At 42.0% G+C, this 12,183-nt stretch overlaps 1 protein-coding gene across 1 annotated transcript; it reads left to right on the top strand.

The window, feature by feature from the left end:
- The first annotated feature begins 454 nt into the window (after positions 1 to 454).
- On the top strand, positions 455 to 9,216 carry timd4 (T cell immunoglobulin and mucin domain containing 4). Its single transcript, XM_071904129.2, has 8 exons — positions 455 to 518; positions 1,911 to 2,089; positions 3,656 to 3,818; positions 6,482 to 6,550; positions 7,460 to 7,539; positions 7,689 to 7,800; positions 8,766 to 8,799; positions 9,132 to 9,216. Exons 1-8 carry the CDS (start codon positions 455 to 457, stop codon positions 9,214 to 9,216), a joined length of 786 nt encoding a protein of 261 aa, XP_071760230.1.
- The last annotated feature ends 2,967 nt before the right edge of the window (positions 9,217 to 12,183 follow it).

The following is a 12,183-nucleotide window of genomic DNA, read 5'->3' as shown; positions in this document are numbered from 1 at the left end:
GGCTGTTGCATATTGAGCTCCCATACCCAACCTCTCCCCCGCACAGTTGCATCAGTAGCGGAGGTGCAGAAAATTAGAAAACAGTGAAGTTCACACACTCTGATATCTCTCAGTCTACTGTAATCTCTCTCCTTTTCTGATTCACACACACACACACACACACACACACACACACACACACACAAGCGCTCTCTCTCTTTCACTCTGTCGCCCTCTCTGTTTCTCGCAAACATAAACAAACTCTCTTTCTCTTTCTCACACACACATACACTCTTTCTTTCTCTTCCCCAACAAACACACGCACACACACAAACACACTCTGTCTCTCTCTCACTCTCTCTCACTCGCCCCTCCCTCAGTGCCACCCTACACAGTGTCACAGTGTCCACACTCCTACACCCCCTAACTGGACAATAAACACACACACACTCACACACACACACTCACAGACAGGATGGCTGTCGTCTCTGCTCGCTGCTGTCTAATGCACTGGACCACCATCGTCTTCCTCCTGTCAGGTAACTTTTACTTCTACTTGAGTAAACTTTTGGGGTGTTTGCTCCTACTTTTACTTTAATGACTTTTGAATTCAATCATATGTGCAGTAGAAGACTTGGCATTTACAGTAAAAGAGCAACTTTGTTAACATGAACTAAAATGGAAGCAACACAAACCGCTGGGCTGGTCTGCTTGACCCAAGGTTTGATTTGTAAGGGACAAAAATTTGGGGAGGATTTTCACGCAAAGGCAGCTAAGTAAGTTCTTCAATATGTTTTATTTAGATTTACACTGACCCCTTGCAAAAAAAAAGGCACAGGTGAAAACCCACATGTGAATTCAAAGCACATGTGCTTTTGGGACACACATTGGTTTTGGTTGTCATATGTGAACATGTGGATTTTCCTATTTCCCAAGTGAAAATGACATTTTCACCTGTGAATTATGTCTTTATATGTGAAAGTGAAAAAAAAAAATGTTCACATGTGGAAAAAACACCTATGAATTCACCTATGAATTGAAATTTTCACATCTGAAGTAAAAACTGTGACGTGTGACGATAGAATACAACTTGAAAAAAAGATGTTCACACATGAAAACGTTTTTGTAAGGGACAGTTACTTGAGGCATTTACTTGAGTAACTGATGTAACGAGTGCTTGCTTGAGAAAAATATTCTTTTGTCTTTTAACCTCTAGAAAACACTAATACAGCATAGAAAGAGGGGGGACTGGGCACTGATTTAGTCTTTATTTCATTTTGGGGATCCAAAAGCAGCTGCTGGACGACCCGCCGCATCTTCAGCTTCTGCATCACACGTTACCGTAAAACTTCTAATAGTGGCCCTAGTGTTTGTTTGTTTCAACAGAACAAATGGCCAGGCCTTTATTAGAGACAAGCTGTGACTGGAGACAATCACAATTCACACAGTTCTCCTCATGTTCGTTCCGGTTCCCTCACACGGTCCAAAGACATGCAGGTCAGGTGGATTGGAGACTCTGCTCAATGCATGCTGGGATAGGCTCCAACTCCCTGTGACCCTGAATAGGAATAAGCGGTATAAAGACAATGAATGAATGAACTATTGGAGACTCAGGCGTTTCTTAGAAGTTTTACTGTATATTCTGTTACTGTCTAATTTCATATTACCCTTTCTTTCTACTCTTTCACTTCCACTTGCAGGTGGTACTCTCCACTATCTAAAAAAAGTGGAAATGCTATAAAAAAGACACGTGCTGAAGGGAAGTTCTAAACATCACGAAACTTAGGAAGTGATTTCCACGAAATCTGAAATCATCATCTTCTCCTTTCTAAAAGAACAACCTACAGTCAGCATCTTTGGAAGATAGACACCAGCCACTGTCTCTGGCTATTTAACTTTTCCTCCCTTTCCTCTTTCTCTCCGGACCGCAGCCTGCCGGTTGCTGTCGGTTTCTTCCTTCAAAGTGACGGAGGGAGGCACCGCCACTCTGTCCTGTCAGTACTCTGTGAAGCGGTTCGGCCTGAGCCGGGTGTGCTGGGGCCGAGGCTGCGGGACCTTCTGGTGCAGCAACATCCTGGTGCAGACGGACGAGAACGGAGTCATCTCCAAGGTTACATTCCCTAACACTGCGATTACTTTGTTGTACTACTAGTGTTGGGAGAAAGTTGTACACACGGTGGCAGGCAGGCCCTATTTGCAGGGAGAGATGCGTTTTACCTTTTCAAATAATATTACCTGTAATGTCACATTTAACTTGGTTTGACATGCAAGAACATTTTACTGCTGTTCTAGTTCACTATTAATGTCATGAGAAAAACTATTGAATAATAAATAAGCCACAAAATAGTTTTAATAAAGATGTTTTAAAATGACAACATTGTCTTCAATCTCATTTGACATAGAAATAGTTTATTTGTATTTTATCCAGACTCCAACATGAATAAATCAGCGGCTCTGTTTGCCCCCAAGCGGCTCAGTTGACCCACTTGCTAGGATCAATTTACCCCCAACCTGGGACAAATTGAGCCAAGGACCACTTTTTTTTAGGAAGTTGTCTTTTCATTCTTCTTTTGTTTAGCTGCATTCTTACCATTTGAAAGTCAACATCCTGAAATATGGGTGGAAGCATTTGTTTTAGTGTTTTTTAAAAAACACTTTTTAAAAAAATGTTCCTTGCCAGGATAACATTTTGAGTAAAAACTGAATCGTTTTACCCCACTCTCCCCTTCTCTTTAATGGAAAAAAAAAAAAAAAACGTCCTAACCGTCCTCAGCACAGCAGCTTTGTGAGACCATTTTGGCCAAAAATAAAATTATTTTGAAATATTTTTAGCATGGCGGGTCATGATCTTAACATGGCGGCCCACCACAGTAGAATATAGAGGTAAACATTGGTGTACACATTAGACTGTCCACTGCTAAATCGATTTCTTTATAATGACGCAAAACCAAAGATTGCACAGTCAGCGATTTTGCTTTAAACACACAAGCTTATATTAGTTAACATTCAAAGATATTTGTTTAGACTGCTAACGTCACTGCTGTGTGTTTGCATGCTAAGTTGTTAGCTTGCTAGCGGTCACCATGTTGAAGTTTTAGTGGGAAGAAACATCAACTTCTACTAAAAATTCGTATTGGCTGTGAGTTGCAGATTCTGCCTGGAAAAGTTGAATTGAACTGAACGGATTTCAACTTTGACTTTTCATTTGCAGGACGGTCTTTCTAAGCACTAGGCCGGCATCTTTCTCCTTGATAAAGAAACACAGCTCTTCACAGATATGCAGAGAGCTAACCTGCTGGGCCACGTTACCTCTTTGGACAGCAATGAAAAGATCTAATTTGTGTCACAATGAATAAAATGTTTTATTTTCATTTCATTCCATGTCTTTCATTTTTCATTTATTGCTTATTTTCTCGTCCAGTGTAAACTCTGCCAGTGAAATCAGTCAGGAATTCCCATCCCCAGGCTGTGATGACAGTCTGGTTTTGGCATAATCAAGAAGACATTATTAAAGAATTACTTATAGAAGTGATTTAGATTACATGCATTTGTCTTTAGTTTTTTTTTTTTTCTGTTTTTAGATGAGCTACTCAAGTTCATAACTTAAGATTACCCATTAGTCAAACTAATATCAATGACACCGATTGTAACTGAAATGACCGCTCTCTGCTCCAAGGTGGCGGACCGGTACCGGTTCACGGGAGACGTTCTGGATGGACAGATGGACCTGGCTATCCTGAACGTCAGGCGGACAGACAGCGGGCCGTACTGCTGCAGGGTGGACATCGACGGGATCTTCAACGACAAGAAGGTGGTCATGAACCTCCGGGTGGTCAAAGGTAGGCAGCCGTCTGCGAACAGGCTCCGAGGTGAAATTACCTTTTAAACCTGCAATAGGTGATATCAGACCTTATTACCAATCCTGAAACTAATGTGTGGAGATTCATTGAGACATAATGATATAAACCAATATCCACACAGCAGCAGCTGTGATGCTGTTTTCACCTCTTTTCTAAAGCTTGTTGTCAAATTCTGCTCCTGAAAGAAGCTCCTCCCGCTTCATTCAGTAGCTTTTCATTTTTTTAAACTCACTGTTTAAAAGCGTCTCTCACCCCCTCCCATTCCTGAAAATGTTCTCATAATGGCAGAATCGATTAGCCTGGTAAGACCATCCTGATCACGTGACCTCACATTCTGTTTCGCTCCACGGATCAGTCTGGACTTCCAGCCACCCACATCGATTTCTTGAAATTACAATGTAACCGGGCCAATCAGGGACTGCGTCGTAGTTGATGACGTGAAATGCAGGCCGCCGCTGGCAAAACAGTAACGGCGTCTCCCGAAGCAACGAGCGGTAACGTTAACGTTAGTAGAGTAAACACAGCCATAAGTGCAGTTATTGCAGAAATAGACTCAGTAACAACAATTAAACAAGAACAAGAGTATGCACTAGCGGAGTTTCTCGGCGGAAAAGACGTTTTCGCCGTTCTTCCAACTGGATTTGAATTTGGATTCGCTGATTGGCTGAAGGAGTTTGTCTGTCAAGACAAGTACTCCCGCCAATCGATGTGGGCGGCTGGAAGTCCAGACTGATCCGTGGAGCGAAACAGAATGTGAGGTCACGTGATCAGGATGGTTTTACCAGGCTAAGAATCAATGAAGCGAGCAAGTAAACTTGCTAAACTCGTAAACTTGTTAAACTAGTAAACTTGCTACCTACCTCTTCACTCGTCATTGTGGGACATGCAATCTTCAGTGGCAGAAAGATCTGTCAAAGTGAGACTGGTAACTGGTGACACTTCTCCGTAGGTTCAGTTAGCTTAGCTGTTAGCCTTTATGCATGGTGCTTTGCAATGTTGGTCCTTGGTAGGCCGCTGTAGTGCAGTGGGCGTATACGTTTTTGGCGGGGGGAAGACAGGGAGCTGTGACTTTATTTATAAATGTGTGGCAGTTTCTAGTGGTCAGAAAATTTAGCTTATTGCAGCTTTGTTAGTGAGGAGGGAACAGCTTTTCCGCCCACTTGATGATAGGATCCCATGATAGGATTTTAACATTTGGTGGACACTTTTTACATAGTTATGTTATCAAGCATGTTCTCACTATAGCTGGATTTAAATGATGCTTTGCAGGGATCCAATGCATGAGTTGTTTGACTAAAAGTAATCACACTTTTAGTTCAGACAACTCATGTATTAAATCCCTGCAAAGCATCATTTAAATCCAGCTATAGTGAGAGCAGGAGAGATCAACTGAAACCCATACTTTTGTGTCAGGATTGTATTTTTCTATCTCTCTCTGCCTCTTTCTCTCTCCTCCTTTCTCTTTCTTTAATTTATCGTTTCTTCACTTAAAAGTATTTATTGTTGTTCTGTCTGAATCTAAATGTGCTGCTACCTGCTGTCTTGACCATGTCAGACTTAAGGCCCTGACACACCAGGCCGACGGTCGGCCAATGTCGGGCCGTCGGTAAGCGCCATTGTCCCTAGTTTTTGCGGTGTGTCCCGCACCGTCGGCACTAGTCGGACCCTGTCGGCGGCTTTTCGGCCGATTGAGAATGGCGAATCGGCGGCGGAGCCCGTCGGTGAGAGAGATCACTCTGATTGGTAGTTCGTGTTTTGCCTCTGGATGATTGGACTGATAAATTCCTTCAACATGTGGAACTGAACAGGAAAGAGCCGAGCGAAATTTTTAAAATCGGAGGTTTCATTTATCTCCAGCTCTCGAGACAGGTTCGGGAAAGCCCCTTGAGCCTGTCGCTGGAGTAACGTTATTCATGATTTCACCCATTTAGTGCGGTTTCTCCTTATTTTTAGCCTCCGCCTTTTCCTTTCTTCTTCCACAACCAAAAGACCAAGGGCTGACAACGGCAGTGCCATTTGCAACTTCTTATCAGACATATGGTATGGAGAGTTATTTCCCCTCACGCAGGCGCAGAACGTACGTGCTAGTTGGCCGTCGGCTGTAGTCTTTGCGGTATGTTGAAGTGCAACTTTTTGGACCAGACGTGAGGCGACGCAACAGTCGGCCTTCGTCGCCGCTGGTTCTTTGACGTCGGTTTGGTGTGTCAGGGCCTTTAGAAAGCAGATCTCACTTCTACCCGCTGGTCCCACAAAGGGGACCCTCATTACAAACTCATGTTTCACGGCCGAGCTTTGTTCAAACCCATAGAAGTTTATTTTAAATTATAGTCAAGATCCCAAGGTTTCCAAAAATACCAAACATGTCAGGCTGAATTACAGGGAAATGTGTATAAAATTATGCACAAGGCATCTAGATTTTCTCCATTTGATGTAATGGTGCAGGCATAAAAAAATGGCATCTTGGGTTTAAATATTTCACTTATCAGCTGTAGCTTCAATGAAGTGTTAGAATGAGCAGATACAGAACATGTTTGTGTTGTGCAGTATGGAAAATTTATTTTGAAGCTACTTATAAGGGGGTTTAAGGGGAAACTCAGGGTGCGAGGGCTTAATTCAGTTGGTATTTCCTTTGTCTCCCTCAGCTCCAGTGACTAGTCCCCCTCCAACCACGACCATGACGGCTCCTGTCACAGAGCTTCCCATGTCCACAGGTGAGTGTGTATACATTTAGGGCGAGGCTCAGTGCCAGGCCCACCGGCTATTTGATCAAGACATTTTGTCAGTCATGTAAATTACATGTCATTCATGCAAATAAAGGCCTGCCTTTGAACTCCTTCTTTGGTGATGGAACAAAGCAAGACATCATTTAGCTTGCTAGTAAACCTGCTAGCTAATTGCTAGCGAAAGAAAGAAAGAAAGAAAGAAAGAAAGAAAAAGAAAGAAAGAAAGAAAGACAGACTTAGATTTCTAATCATCTATCCAGGGAGGTTTTCAGAGCACTCTTCTTCTTCTTCAGTATTGCCCTACTTCACTGTCATGTAGTTCCACACATGCCCACCTGGGGGCAAACTTGCACAACCACCATTATTTTGAAAAAAAAAAAATAGAAATATGAACAAATATATACAATAATATACAATGCACAGGTGGTGTTAAAAAAACTTTGAGGGCTAATGGTAAAACCATCCAACATACATACATTATATAAATTCATATACATACAGTATGTCATACATATACAAACACATCCACATGCTCCGTGCTCTCTCCTCCTCAGTATTGGGTGTGCCCAAATATATTTTTATTTTTTAGGTCATCATCACTTGGTGCTTAGGCATTGCGTTTGTTATGAATGTATTTGGTTCACAATTTGGTGTCTTTTATTCGCATCGTTCTTGGTTTGTCAAGACCTTTAGTCTGTTCTATTCCATAAAGTCTTATTTTTTCTCTGCTTTTCTGCTCTATTCTATTTAATCTATTTTACTAAATCTCATTCTATTTTAGGAGTAAGTCAAGTCTATTCTGTTGTATTCTAGTGTGAACTGGTCTTTCAGGCAGAGCAGACTGCAATGATCCGTGGTGACTGCAGTGTGTTAGAAGTATTTTCTGTCTCCATGTAGCTGACTGGAGAACCATCCTGTCGTCCCAGCTGGACCTGCTCAGGAGGAACTCCACCCTGCTGCAGTCTGAGACCATCATGGTGAGGAACCATGCAGGAACTAGACCAACACATTTATATGTGTCAGAAACTGAAGTAGACCCCTCCATCTCTTGCTCTCTGTCTTCATCTGTCTCTCTGTGTATTTTACTCTCTCTCTCTCTCTCTCTCTCTCTCTCTCTCTCTCTAAGGTAGAGGACTCTCTCCCCACTTTATCCCTCCAGATCAATGTTCCAGTTCTTTCCCTCTCCCTCAGTCTGCTGCTGCTGCTGGCGGGAGCGTTGCTCTTTCTGGCCTTCAAACGTATGTACAAGCTTCGGAAAATAACAAGCTCATCAAGTGTGTTTTGTTTTTTTCTTTTAATCTGAACTCTCACTTGTATTCTGCCTTGCAAGCTTATTTCAATATATTCTAGTCACATTATCTCACCATACTGGCGGATAATTTTCTGGTTACAAGTTAGTTTCCCTTGTTTCATGGTAATGCGTCATTATCAGTGTGGTTTCATGATTCAGCTGTACGTTATAGCCCACTCTATTGCCCACATTGTTTTGTCCCAGTTGACAATCCCTGTTCAACTTGAAGGAAAGACATTTTCATTTTGCATCATCATCTTAAAACCTGTTTCCAAACAGGTTTTAACTAACTCTGTTAGAGCCATGAAGGGAGCAAAATGAGAAGCATGGTCTCTTGTCTTGGGATCTAGTCTCAGTGAAACACTGCTACAAACCTCCTGCTCCCTGCAACATTAGTGCCAAGTTCAAGTTCAAGTTCCGCTTTATTGTCATCGCAGCTGCATAAATTTACATATATACATCCAAATATACATAGACTGTACAGTGACATGACATATCGTTTCTATAATGTTTGTTCACAAATTAGAGGTGTGTTTATCATAGTACATGTCAATATGCTTTCATTATGTGAAATCTTCCAGTCCCATCATGATTTTAAAATCACCGCAGACACCCATTAACTTTTAAACTGTACTGAGGTACATAGTGTGGATGAAAGGAGGAAAGTGAACTTGCCTCATATGTGAAAATTACAGTCAGAGTAAATAATACTTTACATGTAAGAGAATGTCTTTGAGGAAGCAGTAATCTGTGAGACTCTACAAAATCAGCCATACACAGCAATGTGCAAACTAAACATGATTGATGTATTTCACTGTATACTGGCCACATTTGTAGACTTCATGCTGAAAAATGTGGTTATAGTGTTCAGTTCCTCTTTTAGAATCAAAAGTCCCTTTTCTTCTTCTTCAGGTGGAATCCATAGAAGAGCTTTAAAGACGGGCTGGTGAGTAGACATGGTGGAATAGAACAGTTGCACATTCTGGTAAAAATATACATTCTCACATTTTACAACAAAACATCCAAACTACTGCTGTGAATGAAATTGTAACATCGTTATTTGTATTTATTGTCTTCTCATCATGTTAGCCATCTTGCCTTTTATATATTTGGCTGTCTCCACCCAAAATAGTAGGTATGATAATAGGAATTAATAATGTCATTGTAATGCTAGAGTCTGATAGCATAACTTATCGCAAGCACCTGGATGGCCCATTAGTATCTGTATCATTACCCACCTAGACAAATGACTGTACAACATTGTACTCTCTCTTCCAGTTTCTCATCAAAGGAACCTCCTCATATCATATACGAGATCCGAATGAGAAGACCTGTACAGGAGAACATCTACACTTTGGACTAGAGCATGAGAACCAGGTTTATACCTGGCCCTTCTTGACATCTCTAGGCTAGCTAAAACATCTACAGAACTCTGCTAGAACCTCTCTGCCTTTGACTAGAACAGAGATTCACAAACTTTTCATGTCAAGGACTACCGAACTGAGCCACATTGGGACATGGACACCTATTTGATGAGATTTTATCCATAGAACCCCACATCTAAGAGCATTTTAGTTGTTAGATATGATTTAGTCCACAATTCCAATTCCATACTCTAGGTGGAGAGATGGCAGCACAGAGTGAAACCTGTCATCAGGATAGTCATTCTTATTTTTTTAAGATTATTTTTGGGGCATTTTGGCTTCATTATTATAGTTTACAGTAGAGAGGAAAGATTAGGAGACAGAGGGGGATGACATGCGACTAAGGTCCTGGGCTGGATTCGAACCCAGGACATTGCGTTTACATGGTACACATTCTTATACATTCTCTCCTAATGGCAACTTCGGATCCTGGTCCCAACCGTTTGGAGTGTGTGAGGAAACTCACAAGAACAAACTCCAAACTCCAAAGATCATGCAAGTCAGGTGTACTGGAGACTCTAAATTGCCCATAGATATGAGTGTGTGTAATTGTCTAGTCCTGATGGGTTTCCCTGCCTTCCACCCTCCTGGGATAGACTCCAGCCCCCAAGACCCTGAAGGGGGAATAGGTGATTCAAGAGAATGAATTAAATTAAACTACTCTTCATTGTGCTGGGAACCCCCAGGGATCCCATCAAGCAACCCTGGGAGAGCCCCAGAATCCACTTTGGGATCCAATGGTCTACAAAGCCAGAACAAAGAAACCCTACGGTTTCATCAAATGGCACAGTTCAATGACATAAAATGTGATCTTCCCAATATCTCAAAGACCATAATGTACCTAAAACACTGACAGGCTACACTGGAGAAGTGGTTCCCAACGTGGGGTCCGGGGATCTCCAATGGTTCTTGAGAAGGTTCCTGAAGTTCCCCAGCAAAATGAATTTAAAAATGTAATAAAAGTTTAAATTCACTGTTATTTTATTAATTAGAAGTTAGCAAGGGTTTCGTTAGGACAAATCTCATCAAATGGCCTCATGAATATCTATTTGGGGGCCTTGACATAAAATAGTTAGGAGCCTCTGCACTAGACAATATCTATCAATCAACAACACTTCTCTCCATTGCTATCAGCTCATGTTGACGCTTTCTATACTAAAAGCAAGTCCACCCAGGAGGGCGTTGTTTATCTGATTATGAGTAAGATGGTGATGCAACTTGTGTACATAGTGTATTATTTGTGTTTTGTGTAGCAATAACTTGCCTATATATTATGAAAACAACAAGCTTATTCTGTTGAATAAAAAGCAATAAGCCCAACAATGTTTGTGTGTAAATGCATAACCAATGGCACTGGAGCCTCATTTATTCAAAGCTGTTACCACTTTTGTTTTGTTTTTTTGCTTAGGACCAAATCCAAGCCAAGGTTGTGATAAATAATAAGAATCAACGAATACTTTGTCTGCATGGTGGCTTGGTGTTTAGAGAGACTGTCCCATAACCAAAAAGTTCCAGGTTTGATTCCCAACAGCCAAAGTTCCTTCCATCTTCTGGTAATCTCCCCAGTCGAGGTCAGTGTTTCCTCAGCCTTCCTGAGAACAGTCTATCTGTCAGAAGCCTGTCCTGCCTTCCCCTCCTGAGTCACCAAATTACCTCCTAGGCCAGTGGTTCCCAAACTTTTTCTGTCAGGCCCCCCTTTTATGATAAGGGGGGCCTGAAAATGATGATTTATGATTTACAGCAATTGTCAACTCTTTGCGCGGTGACGTGGAATCCGCTCCCTTCCATAGGAAATAATGGCGTTTTGAGCGGAAACCGCTCCGCAATGTGAACGCAATGTGGTGGGGTATTATGTCACGCCCCCCCTGTCGTTCCTCTGTTCCCCCCTGGGGGGGGCGCCCCCCAGTTTGGGAACCTCTGTCCTAGGCCAAACAAAAGTCTGAACTTCTCCCATACCCTGGGTTTTGCTTCTGCAGCTACAGGCAAAGGCAAAGACCACCTATGGGTGACAGCTGCTTGCAGCTGACTCCATGGCTGATTATCAATATGCATTCTTGTGCGTTCTTGTGTCCTCCATGATGTGTTTTTTGTAATATCTAACCGCCGAAGCAGGATTCCAAAACAAAAGAACGAACGGACGGATAAAGTTTCCTTGCCAGCCGAGGAAGCATCGGATGGAGACTTCATTGATGAGAACGGAAAGCCCCAAGATTCATTGCGAGAACGGCGCATCAGGTCCGAGCAGCGCTGTAGTCTGCAGTACAGAGCCAATTCAAACAGCTGGGAAAATGAACAGCTGTGTCGTAATTAATCACGCGCACAATGTGAAGCACACAGTCCATCTGAAACCGTAAGGAAGCGTCTCTTCGCTTTCTCTCCAAGACAATTTGGGAAGAACTTTCTCCACAAGGACACAAGCATCGACGTGGCGTTCTTGGGTTAGTTCATGTCTGTTCAAGTGCAGACTCCAGCCAATTTCTTGATTTGGATTTCCCATAATACTTTGCAAATTAAAGGTATAAAATGGCCTAAAATGTTGAATATTTTTTTGACTGGTGGCGCATATGGATGGAGGCAAAACTATCTACAAATGTAAGTGATTGTAATCTTCACCCTTAAAGTAGATTATATTCAAATTGTTGATGTACACAAACACATGACTGGATTAATGAATAGCAAAAATTATTTGTGTTAAAATCCCCAATGATTAAAACCGGGTGCATGATGTTTACATTTTTTCAATCTAACTCAATGGTCATATGTGGAAAATGAACTGTCTTCTCTGTAAATTGGAGAAGACCGATGCTGCTACGAGAACAACAGTGTTCTCCATGGCAGCAGAAGATGAAGTGGCAAGCCAAGAGTATGGTGCTGTTTGATTCCCATTTTTATGCCGCGTCACTCCT

The sequence above is a fragment of the Centroberyx gerrardi genome, chromosome 11 (assembly GCF_048128805.1).
Source record: "Centroberyx gerrardi isolate f3 chromosome 11, fCenGer3.hap1.cur.20231027, whole genome shotgun sequence".
In the NCBI taxonomy this organism is placed as follows: domain Eukaryota; kingdom Metazoa; phylum Chordata; class Actinopteri; order Beryciformes; family Berycidae; genus Centroberyx; species Centroberyx gerrardi.
The sequence above is the reverse complement of the archived record's forward strand: the minus strand, read 5'-3'. Positions and strand labels throughout refer to the sequence as shown.